Raw genomic sequence first — 26,539 nt, 5'->3', positions numbered from 1 at the left:
AGGATCATGAAATGTAAGTGGGTGGCTTTTGACCTGTGTGGCAATGGATTCCCAGTAGGCATCCCAGTTGGTGGTAGTTATGGATGGACTTTGGAAGGGCTGCAGGTAGGGGACCGGAGATGGGCAATGGGCTGAGAAGATGTTGAGAAGGACTGGGACTTGATCACTACCAATGGGGTCAAGGATGTCTTCGGCGATACAAACAAGGAGGTTGGGGGGAAGCGGAATGGATGTGCTGTGGGAGGGAAACAAAGTCACATGGAGAGTAGCGAGGAACTGATGCCACCACCAAATGTTGGCATGGTCACGGCTGTGGATGTTAAGGTATGGCAATCACATAGGTAGAGAAGGTGTGGTCAATATGGGAGATGAATTTGTAGGGGAGAGGCGCTGCAGGACAGATATAGATAGTGGCACAGGTGATGGTGAGGGAGGGAAAAAAGATGCTGAGTATGAGGTGTTCGATTGGGTCATTGAGTAGGGTTGTGACCGGACAGGGATATGCTTGAGGTGGCCAATCTCACGCTAGGGCAAGGGGATCCTCAGTGTGGTGAAGGAGGTAGGAGAGGTGCATGGAACAAGGTGAGGCTGGAGGAAGGTTTCATTTAGGATGAAGGCCTGCTACTGGGACAGGGTATGAATGAAGAGGTATTTGTTGGAAGTGAAGGAGCAAATGTATAGAAGACGATACTGTTGGCACACTAGGGGGAGGAGGGGGAAGCGAGTGGAGAGATGACGATAGAGGCTTAAAGGAGGGTGTCTAGGTGGGTGAAGGTGAAGTGTGCCTGGTTGTGGGAGTATGTGGTGTAGGGATTCAAATGGAATATGGAGTGAGTGGCAAGGGAGATCTGCTGGGGGAGTCAGGGTGTTGGAAGGGGAGGATATTCTGGGAGAAACAGATGATGTCTTCAACTGTAGGGAATGGGTGGAGGGAATTGTTGGGGCAGATGGGATGATTGATAGGGCGAACAGGAATGGTTATGTTAGGATTGGTGTGAGGGGGTTTGACCTTGCATTTGTAGGAGTAGGTTGGGTGGGGTTCATTTCAGGAAGGAGGAGAGGCCAGGTTAGGACACTGTTTGAGGAAGTGGGAGGCATTACAGGGGGGCAGGTGGGGGGTTTTACAGTTTTGGATGAGGTGGTCATTGTGGAGGAGACAGCACTGGCAGCAGTAGGATTGACGAGAGGTCAACAGGGTGGTGAAGGTTGAAAATCAGGGCCCCCTGCGTAAGGAGGTGATCTATGTTGGAGGTGGACTCTGTAAACACACGCATCAGAAAGGTAGGGCCAGAGTTGTCACAGATACATCAGGCTGATGGGTTTCCAGGGCAGGATGGGCATTCAGTTCCACCAACATCTCTGCCTCCATGACCACAGGGCTGAGCCTTATGATGGTGGTGATGGGGGTTGGCAGATGATGGGGAGTTGGGGCTGATGGGGAGAGGAGGAGGTAAGGTAAGGCGTGAGATGCATATGGGCCAAAGGTGATATGGGGAAGTTTCTGGAGAAGGCCAGTATGGAAAGAGGGAGAGGGGGTTTTGATAAGGACAGAGTCTCTGCAGGGAATAAGCTGAGCAATGGGGGCATGGGGATATACTTGCAGATTTCTAGCATGCATGTGTGGGCACTGAGGAACTTAGGATCAGGGTTGGAAAGGATGAAGGTATGCAGGGCGATGACTGGGGATGCGGGAGAAGAAGTGGTGTCCATGGGTAGCTCAGGAGCAAGAGAGGTGAGTAGTGGTTTATTAGAAGATGGGATGGAGCGATGGTTGGTACTCAGGCATTTTTTGACTGGGGTGGCCTGGGAGGAGGGGTGAGGGACTCATTGGAGTGGGAGGTAGCAAGAAGCAGGCCCCTCATGTGAGGTGAAGTCACTTTGAAGAGAGGGTGGGTGCTCTATGGTGATGACTGCAGTGCATTGGGCAGTGACACTGGCAAGTGGGGATTGGGGGCAGGAGCATGAGTGGGAGCATGATTGGGAGAATGAGCAGGGGCAGTATAATGTGGGGATACAGGGGAGGGGACGAGGTGGAAATGGAGGATATTGTGAGGAAGGGAGATGGATCAGACAGGGGAAGCCTGGAGGAGGCACTCCAGGAGGTAAGGATGGGGACGGGGGAGTGGGATGTGTATATATTGTGGTGGTGGGGATGGGGGTGTCCATCAAAGTAGACTGTACATTCTACTGGCAATACGTGTCACCAAGGTAGGGAAAGAGAGTGAAGATGGGGGAATGAGTAGATGGGAACATGGTGCGGCAATGGCGGCAAGCATCGGGCAACATTGACGGGAATGGACAACAGCAGACAGCAACAGCAGACGGCAGCAGCAGATGACAACAGGGAATGTGGAAGGTGCGCTTACAAATCGTCAATTTCATCCATAAGGGTAGCCCAAGCACCGAAAATCTTTCAGATAGGAAGTTGTGGGACTTCAACCAACAGGATGATTGAGTCACTGATTTTTTCCCTTTATTGTCATATTGTAAGGGTGGGCTGGCAGCGGCACTATTCACTGCTCTTCAGCCAAAGGATTACATAAAATATCACAGGAGAACTGTACATATATAAGCTATGGGGATAAAAGCTGAAATGACAAGGAGAAACAATAGGAGTGAAAATATACAAAAAAGGGGTAGTTGCACAAGACATGTTTTCATAAAATCCTCATGCAGTTAAAATGGCAGCTCAGTGAAGATGCAGCACCTCTACACTGGGGGCACAAATGGCACAATATGGGACACTGAACACACACTGTACTTCTGCAACTTAGACGGTGATCACCAAGATGTGACAGAGTCACTGCATTAAAATATGAAAGACCTGCCAAGGGGGGAGGTCAGAGAGGAGGGAGAGAGGAAAGAGAGATGGGAATTGATGGGGGAGGGGGCAGGAAAGGGTGGTGTCAGCACCACACCAAGGGGGCAGGAGACGAAGAGTGAGTACAAAGACTGGGAAAGGAGAAATGAGGAGGATAGGAGGAGGAGGGAGGAAACAGCAGAGGGGGGGAGGAGAGAGAGCCCAAAGGAGGATAGGAGGAGTAAAGAAGGGTCAGGGTTGGATGGAAGGATAAATACTGGAGCAAAGTAAATCAACCGGGATGAGGATACAGTGGAAGTCCCTTTGGGAGAGAAGGTGGAGAGTTTGGAGATGGAGAGAAAGTGGGGCACATTGGTAAAGGGATCACAGCAGTTGGGGAATGGAGACAAAAGAAGACACCAGGGAGTGAGAAGGGTCGAGGTGTCAGTTGGTGTAGAGGATATGGATGTGTTCAAAGAAAAGGAGGAGATGTGGGAAGAAGATGAGGTCATAGAGGATCCTCATAGGGGATGGGAAATGCATACAGAAAGTGAGGTGGAGCACATGTCATTCAAGGATTTGGAGGGCTTAATGAATTTAGGAGGGGCAGAGATCCGGACAACAGTGGCATAACAAAGGAGGAGACGGAAAGTGTGGCCACAAAAATAGAAAATCTACAGCTGGTGATACTCTTCCACAGACATCCAAAGGGCACTTCGTGCTACCAGCCAACCACAGGGTACAGAAGAGGAGCCAGAGGAGGTGAAGAAGGTGGCATACCTGCCATATGCTGGACCTATTTCTGCAAAGATCAGTGGAATTCTTTCAAGATATGATATAAAGAGTATCTTCTGTCCACCCTCTAAAATTGGAACAATGCTAGGGAGTGTGAAGAACGACCTGGGGCTACGTAAACCCGGCATTCACAACATCCCATGCCAGTGTGGAAAGTCATACATTGGCCAGACAACCAGGACGGTGAACGTCAGGTGCAAAGAACACCAGAGGCACACCAGACTCAGACAGGCAACCAAATCTGCCATAGCAGAGCACTGTCTGGAGCTCGGTCACTCAATGGACTACAACAACACCAAAATTGTGACACAGACGCCAAGATTTTGGGACAGTGTCATAAAGGAGGCCATCGAGATCAAGGTCACAGACAACCTAATAAACCGAGACAGCGGTTATCAGCTCAGCTCGGTGTGGAGTTCGGCTCTGGAGCTTATCAGGGCCCAACAAAAGGAACCAAGAAACTCCTCAAGAAGAAGTAACACCGCAGGAGCAGTGGCAGGCAGGCGCGGACCGCAAACGCAACTTCCGACGCAGGATGGGCCTCTGACAGCCGCCACAACCGCAGATGATGGACGAGCCGAGCGTGGACGACCGTCGGAGCATCAGGGAAGTGCCAACACCTCAGGAGCAGTGCCAGGTGGGCGCGGACCGTGAACAGAGCGCCTGACGAAGGATGGCCTCAGAGAGCTGCCACAGATGAAGATCAAGTCGGGCGCGGACGTCCGAGGGAGCGCCGGGGAAGAGACAACACCTTACAAGCAGCGCCAGGCGGGCGCGGACCGCGAATGGAGCGCCCGACCCGAGAAGGGCCTCAGACAGCTGCCACAACTGCAGATGGTGGACGAGGCGGGCGCGGACGTCCGTCGGAGCACCAGGGAAGTGCCAACACCTCAGGAGCAGCGCCAAGCATGCACGGACCACGAACGGAACGCCAAACGCGGGTCCGGCCCCAGACAGTTGCCACGACCCAGATGGTGGACGAACTGGGCGCGGACGTTCGTGAGAGCTCCAGGGAAGGACCAAAACCTCAGGAGCAGCACCATGCGGGCGCACACTGCGAACGGAACGCCTGACACAGGACGGGCATCAGAGAGGTGCCACACATGGCGACCAAGTGGGGCGCGGACGTCCAAGGGAGCACCGGGGAAGAGACAACACCTTACAAGCAGCGCCAGGCGGTCGCGTACGGCAAAGAGAGCACCCAGCGCCCTCTGGGCATAAATACTGGACAAGATCCTCCAATATGGCAGTCTCAGGTAGCACCTGAAGAAGGCAATGAGTTACAGGGCCGAAATATTGTGCCAGAGCAACACAAACATCCGGCAGTAGACCCGATTATTCCACATGTCAAGATCTTGCCGGGAAAGCCTGAAGAGTTACAGCCTACTGTTATTTATTGAATTTTTTCCGAACGCTGTGCTTCCACGGTGTTCCCGTTCAGTCTGCTGGAAGACATAGATATCATTAGTGTTTTTGGTCAGCACCTGCCCAAATTATATACGTAATAATAATAACGAGAAAGTTCATGACAAACATCCGTGATGTCCCTCAAAATATTGCAGTTGACAACAATACAATACACACAACAGATTCCTTTAAATACCTAGGAGAGTGGATTACATAAAATGCAAAAGAAAAGACAGCTATAGAAACTAGAGTGCACAAAATGGAAAGAGTGTTTCATATATGATTAAAAACGTTTATAACAATAAATCATTGTCCCGGAACACGAAATTAAGACACTATCAAACAGTGGTCAGACCTGAAGCTCTGTCTGCAGCAAAAACACTTAAACTAACAAGGAATGGAGATCTTCAGAAACTAGAGAAGATCGAAAGAAGAATTTATGGAAAATACTGGGAGCTAAAAGAAATGATAATGCTGAATACAGGTTAAGACCAAACAGACAGCTATACATGAAAACTGAAAAACTAACTGATGTAATGAGGAAGTGAAGACTACAGTTTTTTGGACATATATTCAGAATGGATAACAACGGACTAACCAAGCGGATATTCACATTACTCGATAGCTACAAATATAATCCCGCATGGCTCACAGAGACTGGAAAGGACATAGAAAACGCTGGAATTACTGTTGACACAATGCAAAACAGAACACATTTCAGAAAGGCAGTTAAAAAGGCAGAATTTCAGAAGAGAAAGAAAACAACTAGACGAAAGTGGACTTAAGAAGAAAGAGAAGAATCTAAAAGGATGGAGGAAATTTGGAAACTAAGGAAATCTGATACAATGAAAAGAACCAAAGTTGATTCATCGTACCCTCCAAATGGGTTATTCGAAAGAAGAAGACTAACGACAAGTGCGTCACAGTAGCCTATACATTAAGTGGCAACTGTAGTGTTGCGCTGTACATGTTACTGCTTTCCAAAAATGTCAAATGGGCAAATGAAACTCGAAACCCCCTTATTTCCCCTTTCAATCTACGTTATCGACACGCCAGTCACCCATTGCCAAATCGACGCTATACTCGATTTAACACACAGTTTCCGCGATCCAATAACATATCGATTCTTCAGTGACAATCGATTAATTCGATACAGAATCATATTCGACAGTCGTAGCTCGTGGCCCGTGGGTTTGTTTATGTTTAGAACATGTGGGTGATAACAGTTTCTTTTTTATGTTGCGTTGTGGTTTGAGTTTGGTGCACTACAATGTCCGCAGTATTGAAAGGGGTACGCGCATTAGTGTTAGAATCTACACTCCAATCGCTTGTTAACAGTAAATACTTAACGAACCGGCAACTGAGAATAGTGTGCACAGGCCACCTGTGTTTTAGATGCTACGCTAAAGCAGCCAGTGTAAAGGACAGGGAACACTGCAATATTGGAACAATTGGGCATGTCGATCACGGTAAAACGACTCTTACAGCGGCGATTACGAAAGTGCTTGAAAAAGACGGAATGTGTAAATTTATTTCGTATGACGAAATAGATAAAGCGCCAGAAGAAAAAGCTAGAGGGATTACCATAAACGCTGCACATGTAGAATACAGCACTTCAAGGAGGCATTATGCACATACGGACTGCCCAGGGCATGCAGATTTCGTTAAAAATATGATTTCTGGTGCTTCCCAAATGGATGGAGCGATTTTAGTTGTGGCTGCGACAGATGGACAAATGCCACAAACTAGAGAGCATTTGTTGCTTGCGAAGCAAGTAGGCGTGAAGAACATGGTCGTTTATATTAACAAAGCAGATAAAGTTGAAGAAGACGTGCTGGAGTTAGTTGAAATCGAAATACGAGAGTTGTTATCGGACTTTGGATTTGATGGAGTGAACACACCAATAATAATTGGATCGGCACTGTTAGCTCTGAAAGGAGATTCTTCAGATTTGGGGGAGCCGTCAATAAGGAAGCTGCTTGACACAATTGATGAACATGTGAAATTACCAGAACGAGACTTGAAGTCGCCTTACATGATGCCAATCGACAACGCTTTTACAGTGCCAGGCAGAGGAACTGTTGTCATAGGCACTATACAGCGGGGAATCATGAAGAAAAATAGCGATGCAGAGTTGTTAGGATTTGATGAGTGTATCAAGACATCAATCGGTGATTTGCATATCTTTAAGAGATCAGTTCAGGAAGCAAAAGCAGGTGAAAATGTTGGTGTATTACTAAGAGGAGTTCGTATAAACTCAGTACAGCGAGGAATGCTTTTGTGTTCCAGCAAGAGTGAAAGCTTGTGTAATCATTTTGAAGCTAAGATTTATTTTCTGTCAAGAGCAGAAGGTGGAAGAAGTAAACCAATTGTAAACAAGTATTCACAACAACTGTTTTGTAAGACATGGAACATTTTCTGTAGAGTTGATCTCCAAGATGACAAAGCAATGATAATGCCAGGTGAACATGCTACTGTATATGTCACTCTGCTGAAGAAAATGGTGATGTTAGTGGGGGATCCATTCACAATAAGGGAAAACAATGTGACTGTAGCAACTGGAATAATTACCCAGTCTTTGGGAAGTGTTCTTGTGCCAAAAGCAAATCTCAGCAAGGTTGTATTGACCCAAAGGACGTGAGTTTAACTTTTAATCCTATTTTCATATTAGGCAAACTGTGATTAGTGTACTTCTTTTTCAAGTTCAGTATTTGTTTTGTCCCTAAGAATTTGGATATATTTATGACATTTATTTGCCATGTGCGGTGTTTGATCTTGTTAGTACAGATATATGTGTATTTGTTTTACTTCACAAATAAAAGACTTTACTTATCAGATGCCAGTGTAATTTTAATTTAGATTAATACACAGATATAGAGCAGTAAGATTAGGGTATATAGTGGCAGTGTACACCTCTATGTGCATTAAAATGTATGTGAGGTAGGTTTACAAACAGCATAAATTTTTTTCATGCTATAATTGATATTGATTTGAGTGAGACATCATTTCAGATTTATGACAACATGAATGTCAGGTAAATCACTGGAAATGAAGAAAGAGCAAAACTAGATTTTACACAAGTTTTTAGGAAAACAGAATACAATTTTGAACATTCATCATATGGGCCATAACTGCACAGCAGTGCATATGCTGTAATGAATCTTCATGGAAAGATCATGACTATGACTAAAGTTCCAAATCGGGAAATAGTAAGGAATGTGTGGACATTCTGTACATCACATTTATGCCAGTTTAAAATGAAAATTGTTAACTGGTACAGTGAAAATTCAAGAACTCCATGATAGGGCTCAAATATGATATTTCCACTGCCCCGTCACCCCATCTCCAAAAAACTTTATTATTATCACAAACTAGTCTGATGTGTTGCCCAAGCCTTTGTTATGAACTGCTAGAGCCAGTGAATGTGAACATGAAATCTTTGGCCTAATGCCAAACTGATTTCTAACATAGTGAGAGGATTAAGTTTTCCATTCTCATGTCACACTACATATTTCATACTTTTCAATGTGACAACGTGTGATCCCTATTTCGTGACTGGTTTACCTAACCATTTCAAACTTTAGACAGAATCCACTAGGTCAATTCTTATTCTGTTTAGTATTCGTTTCTTTATAAACAATTAAAATAACATGGTAACACTATACAAAACGTATTTTGCTGTATTTTATGTTCATTTACTTGATATCAACAATGATAAGCACTTGGCAGGGGTGGGGGGTTAAAGTAGGAGGTGGGCATGACTTATAGTTGTGTTAGAATATTTGTCCTTAAAAGATAAGACCATGTAGTGATTTGAATCCTCTTTGGTGTTCAGTTTTAATATTTAAGCTTTGCCTAGAGTTCCTGATAAGCTGTTCAATATATTAATGTTGCATTTGCTTGTAGTAATGTAAAGTACCATATCAAAGCATGCTTACAGACCTGAAAAATTTGATAGTCTAATGTAGCTTTTGGAGTACAGCAGCACTTTGATAGGGAAAAGGAGGGATCTCATCAGATGAGATGCAATGCAAAAAAGTTTGAAGATGAAGAATGTGGCACATTGTATGTAGGAAATAAGTTAGGAGAGGAAGAAGGCGCATAGGGGTATTCAGAAAATGGTAAACTTATTGAATTCACTTATTGGTTTATTGTAGGGCGTAGAGGTTGTTGTTGGCTAATATATTCTTCCAGATTTTTTGCCAGTGCAAATGGCTAGCATTTTGAAGGGTGCCCTAGCATGCTGGGTAGAAGAAACTCCAATCACACACATACTTCATCTGTGCTTTGAGTTATGAATACTTTCTTAATCTGCTTCTCTAATTATTAGTTACTATTAATTCATTTTATCTAACATGTCCATCACTTTTTAAAGTTAATCTGTTCTCTATAAATGTGCCAAAGTAAAGTTAACTGAAAAGTGTTTGAACATCACTGCTTGACTAGTCTTTGTGGAGGTGCTCTACACTTGCCTTCCTTCAACAGAGATCAAGCTGTCTTAGACAGCTTCATGGTTCTGCTTGACCTTTTTATATCTACAAAGGATTGGCAGAATGGAAGTCAAATTAAATGCCAGAAAAAATCTTAGGACCAACTCGCACTTGAATCTTGAGTGTGTGGGCTTTTAATCTTGCTTGCATCCATGGAGACACAAAACCACATTTGGAGATTGGATCTGCCAATATTGTAACTCTTGCCTCTTTATAATATAGCAGTACTCCATGTACTTAGTTGTTTCATGAAATAGACCATATATGCTGAAAGGACAACTTTTTTGTACTAAGTTAGCTATTTAAATTTATTTGAGCATAACTGTTTTGGGAAGAAGCATACAGTGCACTTGATAACCCCATTTCAGGACTTCAACAACCACTCTGTATGTGGGTGATGGTGCTCACAATATGATGAGATGTGGTAGGTACTTTTATGAAGATCACAGAACACATTGAGACATAGCATACGTGTGTTTATTTTTGTGGACATTTCTGTCACTACTAGTATGCTTAGTTTTTTCAAATGTTAACAAAGTTCTGTTTTATCACAACCTCACAGGAGACATCGCTGATATCATGCCGTTTGGTCTCAGTGCATACAGTGGTCAGATGTTCAATGAAAGCTTCATGGTGCATTGACAGAATACGCATAACAAACTGTAGTAAGGGAGCAATAGGATCGGGATTTCATACTATGACTGTAGTAGTGCTGTTGCGGTGGCAAAATTTGATGCAACTACAGACAATGCAAGTTTGTACTCCACAGTTGGAAAAGTTAGTAGTGCAGCCTAGTCAAATTTTTCTTGCATTTTTCAAAGTGACTTGTTTGTTGTGGAGTCTGATGTTCCCTTTGCATTTTTGTTACTTCCATTCAGATAGTCATTTAGAACAGCTTCAGGGAAGACCTCACACTTGGATGAGCCAAGCTGTGATAATGCTTAAAAAACTGTGAGAATGAAAGAGTTCAATTCAAATGTCACATCAGCCTTAACCCACTAGAAGTAGGGAACTGCTTCAACTGCACTGAATGCTGCAACTTGAACTATGGTCTTGAAGTTCTTCACGTTTCATCATAATCTGTAACCTCTAATTCTTCCAGTCCCATTAACTTATGCATTTAAACAGAAGAATGAGTTTGTTTCATATTGCAGGAGCATTTTACAGCACTGTAGACAAGCTGCGTGTATTTCTCTCATGAAGAAACTAGTGAAAGTGGCATATGAAATGAAAGATATGTATTTTCTAAATATAACAAAATTAACCATCAGAAATTCATGCGCCAAGGCTGGTGTAACAGTAAATGTGAGGATTGTAAAATTCCTGTTAAGCCTGCAACTATTCTGTTTTTTTTTTAAATAAGTCCTAGTGCGAAAGGAAAATATTTTCCCGAGTTGGTCCCATTGATAGGTGCACCTAGCATCCATCAATCATATTTGACAACATTGCCCAAATTTTTCAAAATGGTTGCCAACAGTCTGTTTGTACAAGGGGTTATAGTCACATGCTTAACAATCGAAGCTACTTTTTCTGTGGTGAAGCTGTGGGACTGTTGCCACATAGTGCTGTGCAGCAAGCTTGGGAGGGTCATGTTTGCTGCCAATATGCGTGAATGGTACGAGGAGTTTATCAACTGGTTTTTCTCAAGGTAAGTATATGTGTGGGCTACGTTTTATGCTTTGACTTCATGTAATGCAACATGGCAGTTTTATAACAACTGCTTCCATGAGATCTGATAATGGCAGCGTGTAAGACTGTTGAACTGGTCATCTTGTAACAATAAATCTGTCTACACTGTGATCGTGGAATACAAAGTGTGTTCTTGATTTCCAGTCATACTGATCATTCCACAGCACAGAGCTTGTACCACCTGAAATTAATTTTGTTATTTGAATTTTTAAGGTGGTTTGATTTTATACATTTATTGTCCTAGTTTGTCTGAATGAGATAGTGAGTTTGGTTATCCATATCAGCCACTAATTATAAACTACAATAAATTTGAAAAATAAGGACCTGAGAGTTTTACATGAAATTTTGTAATCCAATGCATTGATATACAATGAGTAAATCAAGGAGTGCCCTGAACTTAAATGCTGTTATTAATATATAGCACAAAGTTATACAAAACAAGTATTTGTTTCAATACAGTGATACCACCAATAAATTTGAAACATATATTAGCCACAATCTCGCCAGGATTAACTAAAACACCGAACATCTGTGTGTCAAGAACCTTGCACTGTTTTGCATCTTTTTGCAAACTTTTTTGAGAAAATGAGTGTATGGCTAGCATTTAATACAATAACTTATACATAACGAAATCCACGCGTAGCTACCAACCAGGTAACATCTCCGTGATGGAACCTGCATTAACATCTTGGTATAAAAGTCTGTGATTAGGTATCACCCAGTTAACATCTGTATGTTGGTTTGTGTCATTGCCAAGCAGTAGTCATTTTACCTGTCTGTCAGTGACAGATTTTGTATGCAGTAACCGTGCCAGGGACATTAATGATATTTCATTTCAGGTCGATCACACAACTAATGAGGAGGTACTGAATAGAGTTCGAGAGACAAGAAATTTGTCAGACAACTTGGCCAAAAGATTGACTTGGTGGTTAGTACACATTCTGAGACATCAAGGGATCACCAGTGTAGTATTGGAGGCATGAGAGTGTGTGTGTGCATGTGTGTGAGGGAGATCAAGAGATAAATACATAAGCAGATTCAGAAGGATGTAGGTTGCAGTAGTTATCAGGAGATGAAGAGCTTCACACAGGAGACAGTAGCCTGAAGAGCTGCATCAAGCCAGACTTTGGACTGAAGACCACATCAGCAGGATGAGAAGTCCAAAATGTAAAAAGGAGATGCATTCAGCTTTTGTCTGACTTCAATATGGGACACATTGTCAGTGTGTAGGCCATATTATTGGTGGTAATATTCACTTAGTGTAGTAATATTCACATGAAGGAATGGATCAGGACATAGTTAATGGTCATATTATGCTTCTTGAACAACTAACACTTAAAAAGGATTCTCTGAGAGCTAGTCATGGCTCAAGTGTAATTTGATCTGAATAAATATGCAAGAGTATCAAACTTAAATAAATGGTGTTGCATAGGTCACTGGACTGTGAGCCCACCTACTAAAACAGTTTCAGGATATGAGACTTCATTTCCTCATGCACCATCAAGGACATGCAGTGAAACCACCATGTTCCAACAATGGTTATGTTATAGTTTCACATATGCATGTGGCTGATGAACTGCATGGCATTTTACAAAATGACAATAAAGGTATGGCATCTGAAATACGTAATGGTGTTGCAGAAATAGTTTCACCTGAAGCTACAAGAGAGTAGAGCTTTTGCATGAACTCCAACAAGTCAAAGGCACTGTCTAGTGGCAAATCCAGGAAACTGAACTCACAGCTCTGACTCACAACAACTGAGGCAGCAACATGTGCAGGGATGACACAGTAGAGTCAACAAACAGTTGCAGACTTGGTGTTGTTACCATTCATGCTTTGGATGACAAGCAAGGACGTGCACCTCCCTTTGTGGTTACCTAAACGACAGCGACCAGGGTTAGGTCCAACCAGCCACTTTGAGAAGAAGCACCTATCTGTCTACACTCACAAAATGAAAATTCATGGTCATCACAAGTGTCTGACACTTTCGACACTATTCGCAGACACCCAGTGGGTGTCACCAACTCCAGCAAGGGATCAACCTTCATGTCCAGCATTGAAAATGTAAACACATGTGAAGAACTGGCACAACACAATGTTGCAAACATGTTTCATGCATTCCACCAGTAATACATCATAGAACTCATGCTTCACACACAGACCTCATCAGCTCTAGTTCCTACATAAGTGTATTTCCAGAGGATCAGGACAATCAACCTCTAGCCAATACTTATCCTGCTACTGCTAATAACTCCAAAATTTGTACTTTCTGGGAGTGAAGAATTGCTGTGGATCTAGGTCTTAATAAACCTTTGCAGTGGATCTTCGTGCCAGCACGTGGCAAACACAATCTAGGCACTGACTGTTTGTACCACTGTAATGTTGACATATCCTTGCACAAGGCACATATCTGTTTTAGATCTGAAACCATTAAAAGATGTCGTGTCAAGATGAAGAACTCTCATACCTTGTGTTACACTTCATCATGCGGCATAGTACAGCCCAGTGATTCTCACAAGCTACTGCTTTGGATACAATGATGACTGATATGGATTCGAAAGGCTCTTGTCTTCAAATATATAGCTACACAACAGAGGATCTTCAAACTTTAGTGTGTGCACACCTTGACATGAAAGACAAGTTATCATCCTAAGGGAGGAAAACACAAATATTATGATGGAAAATAAAAACGTTGCTTTCAAAATTGGTTGTGACATCTAAGGAAAGAGAGGCTGGTGAACCCAAACTCCAGAGCTTACAAGATGATGTTCCTTTGCATCAACTGCCCGAGTGACTCACGCCGCAACTGTTAATGAAAAATCTCCTCATATTACTGCAGTTGCACATAATATATATCATACTCAAGACTACAGCTGGTCCTCCTGTTGCCTTCAAGACTCATTGAATAGTGACAGGTAAGTATGCAGCTGTCAAGAAAGAATCCAATGAATAATCAAATGCAGGAGTATGTTTCCCTTGTAAGAGCCTGTGGGCATCACCTCTAGACAGGACTCGGAGACTGTGTGGAGACTACCACTTGTTCAATATGTGCAACAATCTTGGTCTGTTACCCAGCACCTAAAGTAAAAGGTTTCACTAGTGTGTGAGTGGGGGCAATGGTGTTCAGCAAGGTTGATTCCAAAAAAATGTCCCACCAGGTTCTGGTGGCACACTCAAACATGGCAACACTTTGTAGATGAGGTACTAGGTACTACATAGACTGCGCTTTTGCTTTGCATATTTAGAAGATGTGTTGGTGTTTTCAAAGACATTAGTAGAACACAGAAACCATTTACCATATGCAGCAGCCACACAAGTGCCTCTTACCGCTCCACAGACAGGACATAATTCTAGCAGATAATGCCCTCTTTCCTGGACCACAGTGATGCTACAGGCTTTTGAGAATGTAAAGGCCAGCACAAGTGAAGCTATCTTCTTTGTGTGCCCTGTGCACTCTGCAACTCTTAAGTATTGTAATGGGCAGCCGGCTGGCAATAGGAACAGGCAGTGCTTCACCAACAAATCGATGGTTCACGGCACCCACCCAGAATTTTCCCTCAGAAATTGATATACTTACAGACAAAATGGAGGGCTTATGATAGGGAATGAGCAGGAATTTATGAGGCCATTAAGAACCTTTAGAGCACATGTGGAGGAATGGCCCTCCGTCATGTTTACTTCCACGCTGGCAGTTCTGGCAACAAGAATTTATCATCTATTTTACAAGAGACATTCACCATGTAAAATGAGCAGAGAATCTTGTGAAAGAATGAAATTTTGACTCTGCAGTGGAGTGTGCACTGATATGAAACTTCCTGGCAGATTAAAACTGTGTGTCAGACCAAGAATCAATCTTGGGGCTTTTGCTTTTTGTGGGCCAGTGCTCTACTGACTAAGCTGCCCAACCATGACTCACCACCCGTCCTCACAACTTTACCTCTGCCAGTATCTTGTCTCATTTGGAAGGTAGGAGATGAGGTACTGGCACAAGTAAAGCTGTGAGGATGGGTTGCGAGTCATTCTTGGGTAGCTCAGTCGGTAGAGCACTTGCCCATGAAAGGAAAAGGTCCCAAGTTCAAGTTTCAGGGCTGCACACATTTTTAATCTTCCAGGAAGTTTCAGTCTGGTGGTAGATTATTTTCCTGGACTTAGTACAATATCTAGTGACATCAACTGCAAACTACTGATGGAGGCACAGGCCACAGATGACCAACTACAGGAACTTATAAGCAGCCAAGTTACTGGATTGGAACTAAAATGTCATTCTTTAGAGTGATTTAAGACCGTGTTATGGCATGATGTTTATGGCCTGTCCAGTTTGTATGGTAATTGACAGATATGTGTGGCTGTGCATAAAACACAACTGTCGCATTGGGGTCCTAACTTGTTTACTGTGCCAGATGACAAAAGCATGTCACCATGTACATAAGTAGGTGGGCATATTCAGCAAGACCACATAATCTTTCGCACATGTGCAAATTGATGTTATGGGACCTTTATCTCCGATGAGGGATTTCAGGTACATATTTATGCCAGATGACCATTATACATGGTAAGCAGAAATCATGCGTATTGCCAAGATGTCACCCGAAACAGTGGTGCAAAATTTTGCGACTGTCCGGATCTCCCAGTTTGGACGTCCCACCAACAACACTAATGGTCACAGAAGACAGTCTGAGTTGGGTTTACTCCATAAACTCACCAACTGCGGTTTCAAACTTCATCATACAATCAGCTAACATCCAGCAGTAACAAGATAGTTGAATGCAGCCATCATATTATGAGATCTTCTTTAATGTATCATGGTAATTCATGGATTTGAACTCTTCCTCTAGTGCTATCAAAAGAGTGCATGGCCATTAAACCAGATGTTGTGACCTCCATTGTGGAATTCATTTATGGCAAAACCCTCCAACTGTCATTGGAGTTTTTCATGCAACAGCAAGAGTGTACTCTGCATGAGCTATAATTTCGCCTTCAACAAGTTAAGTTTTGCATCTCCAAATTCTGCCCATCACCAACACCTCATTGTATGGATATGAACATTCTTGTCCATAAAGATCTACACATTTGTTCCCATATAAAGTTACAGAGGGATGCTGCCAGGGTGCCTTTACAAACCACACACACACACCAGGTCATATCCAGTAATCGTAAGCAACAAATACCTATTGAAGATATTACAAATTGGTAAACTCACTACTGCATCTTTTTGAATACTCGCCACTGTATCTTTGAAATGGGTGTAGCCCATTCCATAGTTACCGGAGGATGATAATGTTGTTCAGTGTTAACAACCATCACCTAACACCTACAATGTAAGCAATGAACAATGTGGGGGCAGTGCCATCAGCCTTCACCACAACCAGATGCAGTACCTGCAACATCCATCCTGTCCGCTTGCAACATTGGCATCCCGCATGGCAGAACAGAGATGTGGGTTGCCTTCATCACAGCAAGTGAAACCAAGCAGATGTTTATGGTACAACCGACACCACTACCAGAGGTGAAAACACAGCCTCATGTTTCATGCAACAGCCACTAGGGCCCGCTACCCGAGCACCATAGATCAACAGCAGTGCCAGAGGTTGCGATGAACAAGTGGATTATATCCGTATGCCACCTGTCTCTTCTTTGGTAGATTTTTTGAGTGAGAGACTTGTATGGAAAACATTTTATTTTGTTATTCTTCCATTATAAGATCTGAAGTGGGATCCATACTTTGTTTCTTGCTTGAGTTGTGATTTGTTTTGACTATTTTGTTGATATCAACAATCTTCTTGTGTATTGGTTTATCCTGATACAAACAGATTGAGGAATATCGTTCACATTTTGTCTCTGCTACTGCAGATACATCAGCATCATTTCCATAGGAACAGACTCCAGTTCATATCAGAGCTGACAGAGTGCTACATTATTTTTATACCATTAGGAGGAGAATGAGGCCTTGTGGTGATACAATTAAACAGAAAACTGAAGACAATTGTGGATTAAGACTAGTATGTGATATCTTTGTCTCTATCCAACATTGTCCAGTTCTCTTTTTTGCCTTCCATGTGCCAGTTGCAACCGAATTGTTCTTGTCTTGTAAGCTCTTCCAGGCAACCAGAATAAATGCTTTTATCCAACTCTATCAGTTACTTACTGTTGTTATTATGGATAGTGTTCCCACAGACTAATTGGGAAACTTAATAAATTAGGAAAATAAGACACCTGAAAATTTCTCATGAAATTTAGTAAATTCTGCACAGGTATAGAACAATATAAAAAGGACTTTTTGAAAACTGGTCATGGATCAAGTGCAATTTAATCTGAATAAATGTGAAAGAGTATCAAACTTAAACCTATGATGATTCATCTGTCACTGAACAATGAGCCTACCAACTAAAACAATTGCAGGGCATGCAGTGAAACTGCCAGGTTAGTACCTGTCAGACCGTCACTGCTGTCTCTCTATTAAGAGAAGATTAAATATAGCCTCCGTAAGCTGCAGCAATGTGTGGTTAAATCACTCTAATCACAACAGTGAGATATTCAATTTCTCATTTTTGAGTATGCTACACAGCAGTGGGATTTGTTATCTGGTGTTGGCTGGAGCCGTTTGCCAAAATTGTTAGGTGGGAGTCTTTAAGAGTCATTGTTCAGGTGGTGTCATAATATGTTTCCAGTTGCATATGAGAACAATATTTATCATCAGCTCAAGTTTAGAGAATGCTGTCCAGGACTGAATCATTTATGAAAGCAAGATGTTATTGGAATCTCGTAGCAAGAGTCTGTTTTTGTAATTTCTGTCAACAAAGGAATTAAAATCTCTGTAGCTGTACCTTAGACTGTTGTATTTTGTGAACTTAATGCATCATCATCATCATTTAAGACTGATTATGCCTTTCAGCGTTCAGTCTGGAGCATAGCCCCCCTTATACAGTTCCTCCATGATCCCCTATTCAGTGCTAACTTTGGTGCCTCTTCTGATGTTAAACCTATTACTTGAAAATCATTCTTAACCGAATCCAGGTACTTCTCCTCGGTCTGCCCTGACTCCTCCTACCCTCTACTGCTGAATCCATGAGTCTCTTGGGTAACCTTGCTTCTCCCATGCGTGTAACATGACCCCACCATCTAAGCCTGTTTGCCCTGACTGCTACATCTATAGAGTTCATTCCCAGTTTTTCTTTGATTTCGTCATTGTGGACACCCTCCTGCCATTGTTCCCATCTACTAGTACCTGCAATCATCCTAGCTACTTTCATATCCGTAACCTCAACCTTGTTGATAAGGTAGCCTGAATCCACCCAGCTTTCGCTCCCATACAACAAAGTTGGTCGAAAGATTGAACGGTGCACAGATAACTTAGTCTTGGTACTGACTTCCTTATTGCAGAAGAGAGTAGATCGTAGCTGAGCGCTCACTGCATTAGCTTTGCTACACCTCGCTTCCAGTTCTTTCACTATGTTGCCGTCCTGTGAGAATATGCATCCTAAGTACTTGAAACCGTCCACCTGTTCTAACTTTGTTCCTCCTATTTGGCACTCAATCCGTTTATATTTCTTTCCCACTGACATTACTTTCGTTTTGGAGATGCTAATCTTCATACCATAGTCCTTACATTTCTGATCTAGCTCTGAAATATTACTTTGCAAACTTTCAATCGAATCTGCCATCACAACTAAGTCATCGGCATATGCAAGACTGCTTATTTTGTGTTCACATATCTTAATCTCACCCAGCCGCTCTATTGTTTTCAACATGTGATCCATAAATAATATGAACAACAGTGGAGACAGGTTGCAGCCTTGTCTTACCCCAGAAACTACTCTGAACCATGAACTCAATTTACCGTCAACTCTAACTGCTGCCTGACTATCCATGTAAAGACCTTTAATTGCTTGCAAAACCTCTAACTGACTGACAAACTGAACTTAATGCCCTGATTATTAAATGCTGTCAATTAAGAAACAGTTTATCATTGAAAAGGAGATGTGTAATTCTCAACCAAGTAAGGGGGTGATGCATTACATATCATTGTGACAGCAATGATAGTGGATTTTGTAACAAAATAATCTATAGGTAAAATAGAATCCAATTCATGTCTCCAGCTTGAGTCAGGTGTAAAGCCTGGATGAAGTGAAAGATGTAAAAGTGATGTTGTAATAGGAAATTGGAATATAAAATCTCTCAATATTAGTGGAAATCTAGAGAGTGTGAAAAAAGGAAATGGCTAAACAAGACCTAGAAGCACTAGGAGTAAGTTAGTGACTGTAACATTAAAAAAAGTTTCAGTAACTTTTTTTAGATTTTCTGTTAGTTTAATATAAATCTCATTTTGCACACTAATTACTTAAATTCTGAAAGGAAATTACTGATATTTTTATCTTAACAGATACAGATATTAAAAGAGACTGTGCAGGCTTATTTTAAAGCTCTTTGTTTACTCTTCTGTAAAAAAATTGTAACAGTTAGAATGCAGTCCTCACATCTTGGACACAAGATGAGTTACGATGACATTTGTAAATATCTGGAAATCACCATGACTACTGTCAAACATGGAAGCTGTCATGAAAGCATGTGTTGGGAGAGCTACTGAGAGTCATGTACCAGAGACAGCAATGGTGCCCCAAGTATTATCCTTCCTGCAGACTGTCTCTAATGGCTTCATTGTCGATGGATGTTAAACATTAATCTGCTCCTCCTCACCTCCTGTGCATCCTGTATCCTATATAGGAAGTAAGGGTCTATCACTACTTATCCAAATGACTGTGAATGGCGTGTAAGTGGTAGGGATGGGTAAGGTATCCTGTATAGGCTAGACACAGACCAGGGAGAACTTGTTATTTTAATACCGATTCCCCTAACCAACAAGTTCAATGTGCTGTTTTTCACGTAAACAAAAACTGAGTCAAAGAGACCCAATTCACCTTGTGGGAAATATGCTGTGTTCTGAGTCAAGAGCAGGTAACACAAAAGGGCAAAAGTGTATTAATCATTGGCAGTTGAAACATATGATGAGTACTGGTACCTTAGGAAATTGGGAGCAAGTCATGGGAAGGAACACCTGGTGCACTCAGTGCATGTGCCAGGTAGCTTCATTCAACATGTTGAAGAAGTTATTCTGATAGACACTGAGGAAACAAGCTGCACACAACTGCAGACTGTGGTGGACACTGGAACAAACAATGCTTGTCATGTGGTTTCCCAGTCATACTTAGATGGTTGGGAGAGATGGTTGAGAAGACCAGCTTTGCACAAAGAATTACAACAAAGCTCACAATTTACAGTATTGTTGCCAGAACTGATCGTGGCCCCCTGTTTCTGAGTCATGTCTAAGGTTTGAACCAGAGACTTTGAAGGTTTTGTGACAACTTATGCTGTAACTTCCTAGACTTGCATTATAGGTTTGAGAGCCATAGGGGCCCCTAAATGCGTCAGGTGTGTAGTACACATCAGATGCTGATTTCCTGGTAGCTGACAGTATGTGAGGCACACACAACAATTGATTAGATTAGGCAACTCTCCTTCCAGTCTAGATTATGGTAGCTGTAGGGGCCCAGAAGTGTCAGTATAAGATCCAAAGAATTGTCCCCTACATACAAGAATTGTATCATAGTGGTGATATCAGCAATTTTGTCCCAGCAAGAAGAACTTTAATTCTGAGAAGACACCAGAGGGATGAGTGCATTAACAAAAATTACTTCTCAAACATCATGTTATAGAGGCTTTTTATGAGGTTTATGAACTCAAATGTCTTAAGTCTTTGCCATGACAACCAAAGACCAAAATATGTAATTTGTGTATATAATAAAAGAGCAAGAGTTGCTGTTAACAAAAACTGCTTATGTAGTTCTGTCTATGCATTAGAATCTAAACAATATCTTTGCTGAACAGATGTACAAATCAAAAACAAATATTGAGGTTGTTCTACAGTATTAATATCTTTAATGAACAAGTTTTTGGTTTACAAGCCCACTTTCAGGTGTCTGAGAATATTCATCCCTTATTAATGTTTGCATCTGCTTCACTTCGTGCCGTGGTAAATTTTCAAGCCACATTTAAAATTTGTTTTGGAATTTTTGTCATATACACTCATTGAGCTTATGCTGTGACTCTGCAGTAGTGTAGCTCAGATAGTAGTGTAAATCTGGTCATTATACACTATGTGATCAAAAGTATCCAGACACTTTCCAAAACATATGTTTTTCATGTCAGGTGCATTGTGCTGCCAAGTACTGCCAGGTACTCCATATCAGTGACTTCAGTAGTCATTAGACATCATGAGAGAGCAGAATGGGGCCTCCACAGAACTCATGGACTTTGAACATGGTCAGGTGATTGGGTGTCACTTGTGTCATATGTCTGTATGCAGATTTGCACACTCCTAAATATCTCTAGGTCCACTGTTTCTGATGTGATAGTGAAGTGGAAATGTAAATGGACACATACAGCATGAAAGCGTACAGGCCAACTTCATCTGTTGACTGACAGAGACCACCGACAATTGCAGAAGGACATAATGTGTAATAGGCAGACATCTATCGAGACCATCACACAGGAATTCCAAACTGCATCAGGATCCACTGCGAGTACTATGACAGTTAGGCAGGAGGAAAGAAAACTTGGATTTCATGGTTGAGTGGCTGCTCATAAGTTACATATCATGCCAGTAAAAGTGTCCGCCGCTCGTGGTCTCGCGGTAGCGTTCTCGCTTCCCGAGCACGGGGTCCCGGGTTCGATTCCCGGCGAGGTCAGGGATTTTCACCTGCCTCGAGATGACTGGGTGTTTGTGTTGTCCTCATCATTTCATCATCATCCGGGAAAGTGGCGAAATTGGACTGAGCAAAGGTTGGGAAATTGTACGGACGCTGATAACCACGCAGTTGAGCGCCCCACAAAACCAAACATCATCATCATCATGCCAGTAAAAGCCAAACGTCACCTCCCTTCGCGTAAGGAATGTAAACATTCTATGATCGAACAATGGAAAAATATTGTGTGGAATGACGAATCATGGTACACAATGTGGCGATCCAATGGCAGGGTCTGGGAATGGCGAATGCATGGTGAACATCTGCCAGCGTGTGTAGTGCCAGCAGTAAAATTCGGAGGCAGTGGTGTTATGGTGTGGTCATGTTTTTCATGGACAGGACTTGCACTCCTTGTTGTTTTGTGTGGCACTATCACAGCACAGGCCTACATTGATGTCTTAAGCATCTTCTTGCTTCCCACTGTTGATGAACAATTCAGGGATGGCGACTGCATCTTTCAAAATGATTGAGCACCCGTTCATAATGCACAGGCTGTGGCAGAGTGGTTACATGATAATAATATTCCTGTTGGGCTGCTCCTGACCTGAATCCTATAGAACATCTTTGGGATGTTTTGGAACACTGACTTCATGCCAGGCCTCCCCGACTGACATTGATATCTCTCCTAAATGCAGCACTCTGTGAAGAATGAGCTGTCTTTCCCCAAGAAACCTTCCAGTACCTGATTGAACGTATGCCTGTGAGAGTGGAAGCAAAGGCAAAGGGTGGGCCAACACCATATTGACTTCCAGTATTACTGATAGAGTCCACCATGAAATTGTAAGTCATTTTCAGCCAGGTGTCCAGATACTTTTGATCACATAGACATGAAGGACAAACTCTAAGGGTAAAGTTCCACAACCCAAACAGTCGCTTTCCTAAGAGTACCACATTCACTTATTATGTTAATGCAAAGGGCTTATTTTCAAAGGGATCATGGGACATGGTGCACTCAGTAGTAATCACTGGTGGAAAACAGTAGCAGAGTGCTTGATTTTTTTTTTTTTCAGTTTTATAATTACAGGTAATCAAGAACATTTTTGATATTTTGTACATGGTACCTTTCTCTGAGCTACATCCATAACATTTGGTTTCTTTTAGTTTTATAAATCTTGGACCCATCATTACTGTTTACAGCACAGTAACTACTTATTACATAGAAGTGGTATTATAGTAGTTTCTGTGTTAAACATATATCCTTATTCCAGACTGGTACTTTAATGCCTCTGTTTTTGATGGTATATTTTACTCCTTGTTATTTCAGCTATTTTAGAAAGAATTAATTGAATTTAATGAACAATCATTTGAATTTTCATTAGCTATGCATACTGCATAAGTAACACAGTAAACATGTTGGAAAGAAAATTATTTCATTGTATTTTTACAGCCTCAAGTTACACAAATGGTATCATTTCTGATTATTAGTAGACTGGAATTAGTTACATGGCCTTTCATAATAGTAATTTTGTTTCAAAATATCTGCTGATGACTTTATAAGAAGTCAAACTAGGTCATGATACCATTTACAGGAGGATAGAAAGATACAATAAAATAATTTTCATTTATTCTGTTCACTGTTGCCATCAGGGAGCTGGATATTATTTGCATTACAGAGTTTATTCATTTCATGCCTAATAATAGTTCAGTGTGTCTTTAATTTGTTTTTGTAGTTTTCAATTTGTTGTACGTAGTACTTGGTTTCTGCTTATTTGATGACATCATGCTGAATTCTGAAGTACTGCTTGTGATACATGTCAAAATTTTGATTTGAGGTAGTCCTCTGCAGTGTTCTCTCTTCCTAGCACAAGATAATCAAATACCTTATGTTGCCCCCTACTTTATTTTACCTTCCACTATAACTGTCCCTGATCTGTTGCACATTAAAATTGAATTCATTGTGTTGTAGGATTGTTTTTAGGAATGAATTAAATTCCTCATCAGATATGTGCTCTTGGTAAAATTGTTCTCAATTGTTCATCCAGCAAAATTCTCCCTGAACTGTCTAATTGAATCTACATTTATCATTTATAATTCTCATTTTTTTCCTACCTCCAGTAATGTAATACTAACTTGTAACAATGTACTTCCATCTATTCAATTTCTGCAACTTCCAAATGATGCTTTTGCACATACCATTATCTGTGGAATTTCTTTTAGATTTTTCAATTTCCTGTAATGAGAAGCTTTTATTTCCTATTTGACAGGCTTTATTTGTTCGGGTGGGAATGTCCAAATATTTTATGGTTGCTACCTGTGTTCTGTCCAAACTGCGTTTACTGCATTTTCTGTGTTCTTCCAATTAATGTCATTACTGCGCCTGTAGTTATTTTCCAGCTTCTTATTTTGGAAACATTTGTTCTTTTTGTTAAAAAAAAATGAAAAAGAAAAGGTCTATGGAATCAAAGAAATAAGTAGGACCCTACAGCAAAGTTCCATAATTATTTGAAAGACACAATTCGTAATTCTAATGTCCTATTTAATGATAATGAGAAGAATTGGTTTCATGTTATGAACCCACAAATGCCACTTGTGTGAGCGCTGGTTTAGTTGAACAAGCAAGATAAATCAATGACATTAATCTCCAGCACTGAACAGAGAGCTAATGCACCTACCAGCAGCTATTTGGCTCAAAAGTTAAAAGTTTTACATACATTTAAACATTTTATATACATACTAATTTAGCATCAAGAACACCTGTGACTTTGCTCATAGTGTTAACGCCAAAACCTGGTTGGCTGGGAACAGCTATATAAGGGCTAGAATCAGCCCCAAAGTTCAGTTCACGCCGGATGCCGACCTCATATACTGTGACTCTCTCTCTCTCTCTCTCTCTCTCTCTGTGTGTGTGTGTGTGTGTGTGTGTGTGTGTGTGTGTGTGTGTCTGTTACTACGAACCTTTGTGGAAAATGAGAAGTGAAGAAGTTACTACGAACCTTTGTGGAAATGAACTTTTGTTTGCCTCAGTTAGGAGACTTTTACTGGCATCGTTATTGTTACCTTTCGTTTGCATGTTCAGTCATCAATCTTGTGAACTTACTTCAATGAAGGTTGTGTTTGTGAAAAATTGCAAATTGTCAGTCACCACAATAATTACTTTACTTTTAATGGTAAAATTATTGCCAATCAGGAGGTGCAGCGATTGGTAAAACTGTTGCTGGTATCGTGGCAGCAGAACATAAATTTTTAGATGAAAACCCAGAGTTAGCTAGCAAAATAATGCACTAAGTCAATGATTCCACTTTACTGTATAACTGAAAGGGAATTTAAATGAAATTAATGAGGTTGTTGTGAAGCTTAGTGCTTTTCAGCCCAAGGTAAAATTTAGTGATGATCATGAATGTAAATGGCGAATCAATTTCCTTGACATAACTGTCACAAAAGGAGATAGTAAATGTTGAGTCAGCGTTAATAGGCAACTCAGTTGCACAGATCTTATTTATCCCCTATACATCATGGCATCCCACTGTACATTATGTGACATATCTTCATTCCTTATTTAACGGACTGCTCACCATTAAGTGAGCAAGATAGGAAAAGTGAAATACCCATTCTTAAGCAAGTTGATGTAAACAATGGTTATAAGGCTGAAGTTCTTACTTATTTAGTCCTTTGATTGTGTGTACTTGACTAGATGTACAATGTACAAGATGGTACTGGACTTAACTCTACTCATTATAGATACCAGTTTTCAAGATTATTTTTAATTTTACATGTTACAAATTACGGAAGTCAAACAATGGAAAATCCAAAATGGAATGTAACAATATTATGAAAAGGAAAGTTGCACTCACCATATAGTGGAGATGTTGAGTCACAGATAGGCACAGCAAAAAGACTGTCAGAAAGTAAGCTTTCAGCCAGCTAGACTTTCATCAGAAAAGAACAAAAAACACACACACACACACACACAAATGTAGCTCACACACACATGATTGAAACCAGTCTGAACTGTTTTTTGCAGGAGCTTGAAATATATGGACATCACCTGGAAGAACCACAATACTTAATCTCCAAAGTGACTTAAAAATACGTGGGAGAACCACAATATTTAATCTCCAAAGTGACTTAAAAAATTTGATGTACCACAAGAATTTTAATGATGTTCTTAAATTGTCAAATCAGCAGCAGATTGCCACCTGCACCACAGCCCCACTCAGTAGAACAAGATCTAAGCAGCTCATCACACTCACTGGCAGTGTGGGATGAGAGTCAGTTTAGTCAGAAGCTGACTGAGCCCAACGCACATGAGCACAACATGCCTCAGAGGCTCCCCCTCCCCCAATGAAAATTGCACATACTTCGTTTTAGTTCTATGTTTTATTTTATTTATAAATTTCAATAAGATGTGCCATGTACTAATGTTAAGTGGATTATCTATTTTGCTTTTTAAGTCAAAAATAATTTGTATTACTTCTTCTAGTAATGCCTGACATTTTCAGGAAAGAGAAAGTGATCTTATACAATTTGTTATAATGTGAAAATCTTTTAATTGCCTACATCATGTACATAATGTATGAAAATTAAAATATTAGAATACATTCAATTGGCAGTGCAACAGA

General features: G+C 41.3%; 1 protein-coding gene across 1 annotated transcript; it reads left to right on the top strand.

Annotated features, from left to right (window-relative positions):
- Positions 1 to 6,185: 6,185 nt before the first annotated feature.
- LOC126190875 (elongation factor Tu, mitochondrial) lies at positions 6,186 to 7,839 on the top strand. The gene has a single exon (XM_049931475.1). It carries the CDS (start codon positions 6,273 to 6,275, stop codon positions 7,641 to 7,643), a length of 1,371 nt encoding a protein of 456 aa, XP_049787432.1. The 5' UTR covers positions 6,186 to 6,272; the 3' UTR covers positions 7,644 to 7,839.
- The last annotated feature ends 18,700 nt before the right edge of the window (positions 7,840 to 26,539 follow it).

This window comes from Schistocerca cancellata, chromosome 6 (genome assembly GCF_023864275.1).
Source record: "Schistocerca cancellata isolate TAMUIC-IGC-003103 chromosome 6, iqSchCanc2.1, whole genome shotgun sequence".
In the NCBI taxonomy this organism is placed as follows: domain Eukaryota; kingdom Metazoa; phylum Arthropoda; class Insecta; order Orthoptera; family Acrididae; genus Schistocerca; species Schistocerca cancellata.
This window is presented reverse-complemented; position numbering and strand designations above follow the sequence as displayed.

Coding starts and splice junctions, on each gene's coding strand:
- LOC126190875 (XM_049931475.1), top strand. CDS start 6,273: ATGTCCGCAGTATTGAAAGGGGTACGCGCATTAGTGTTAGAATCTACA.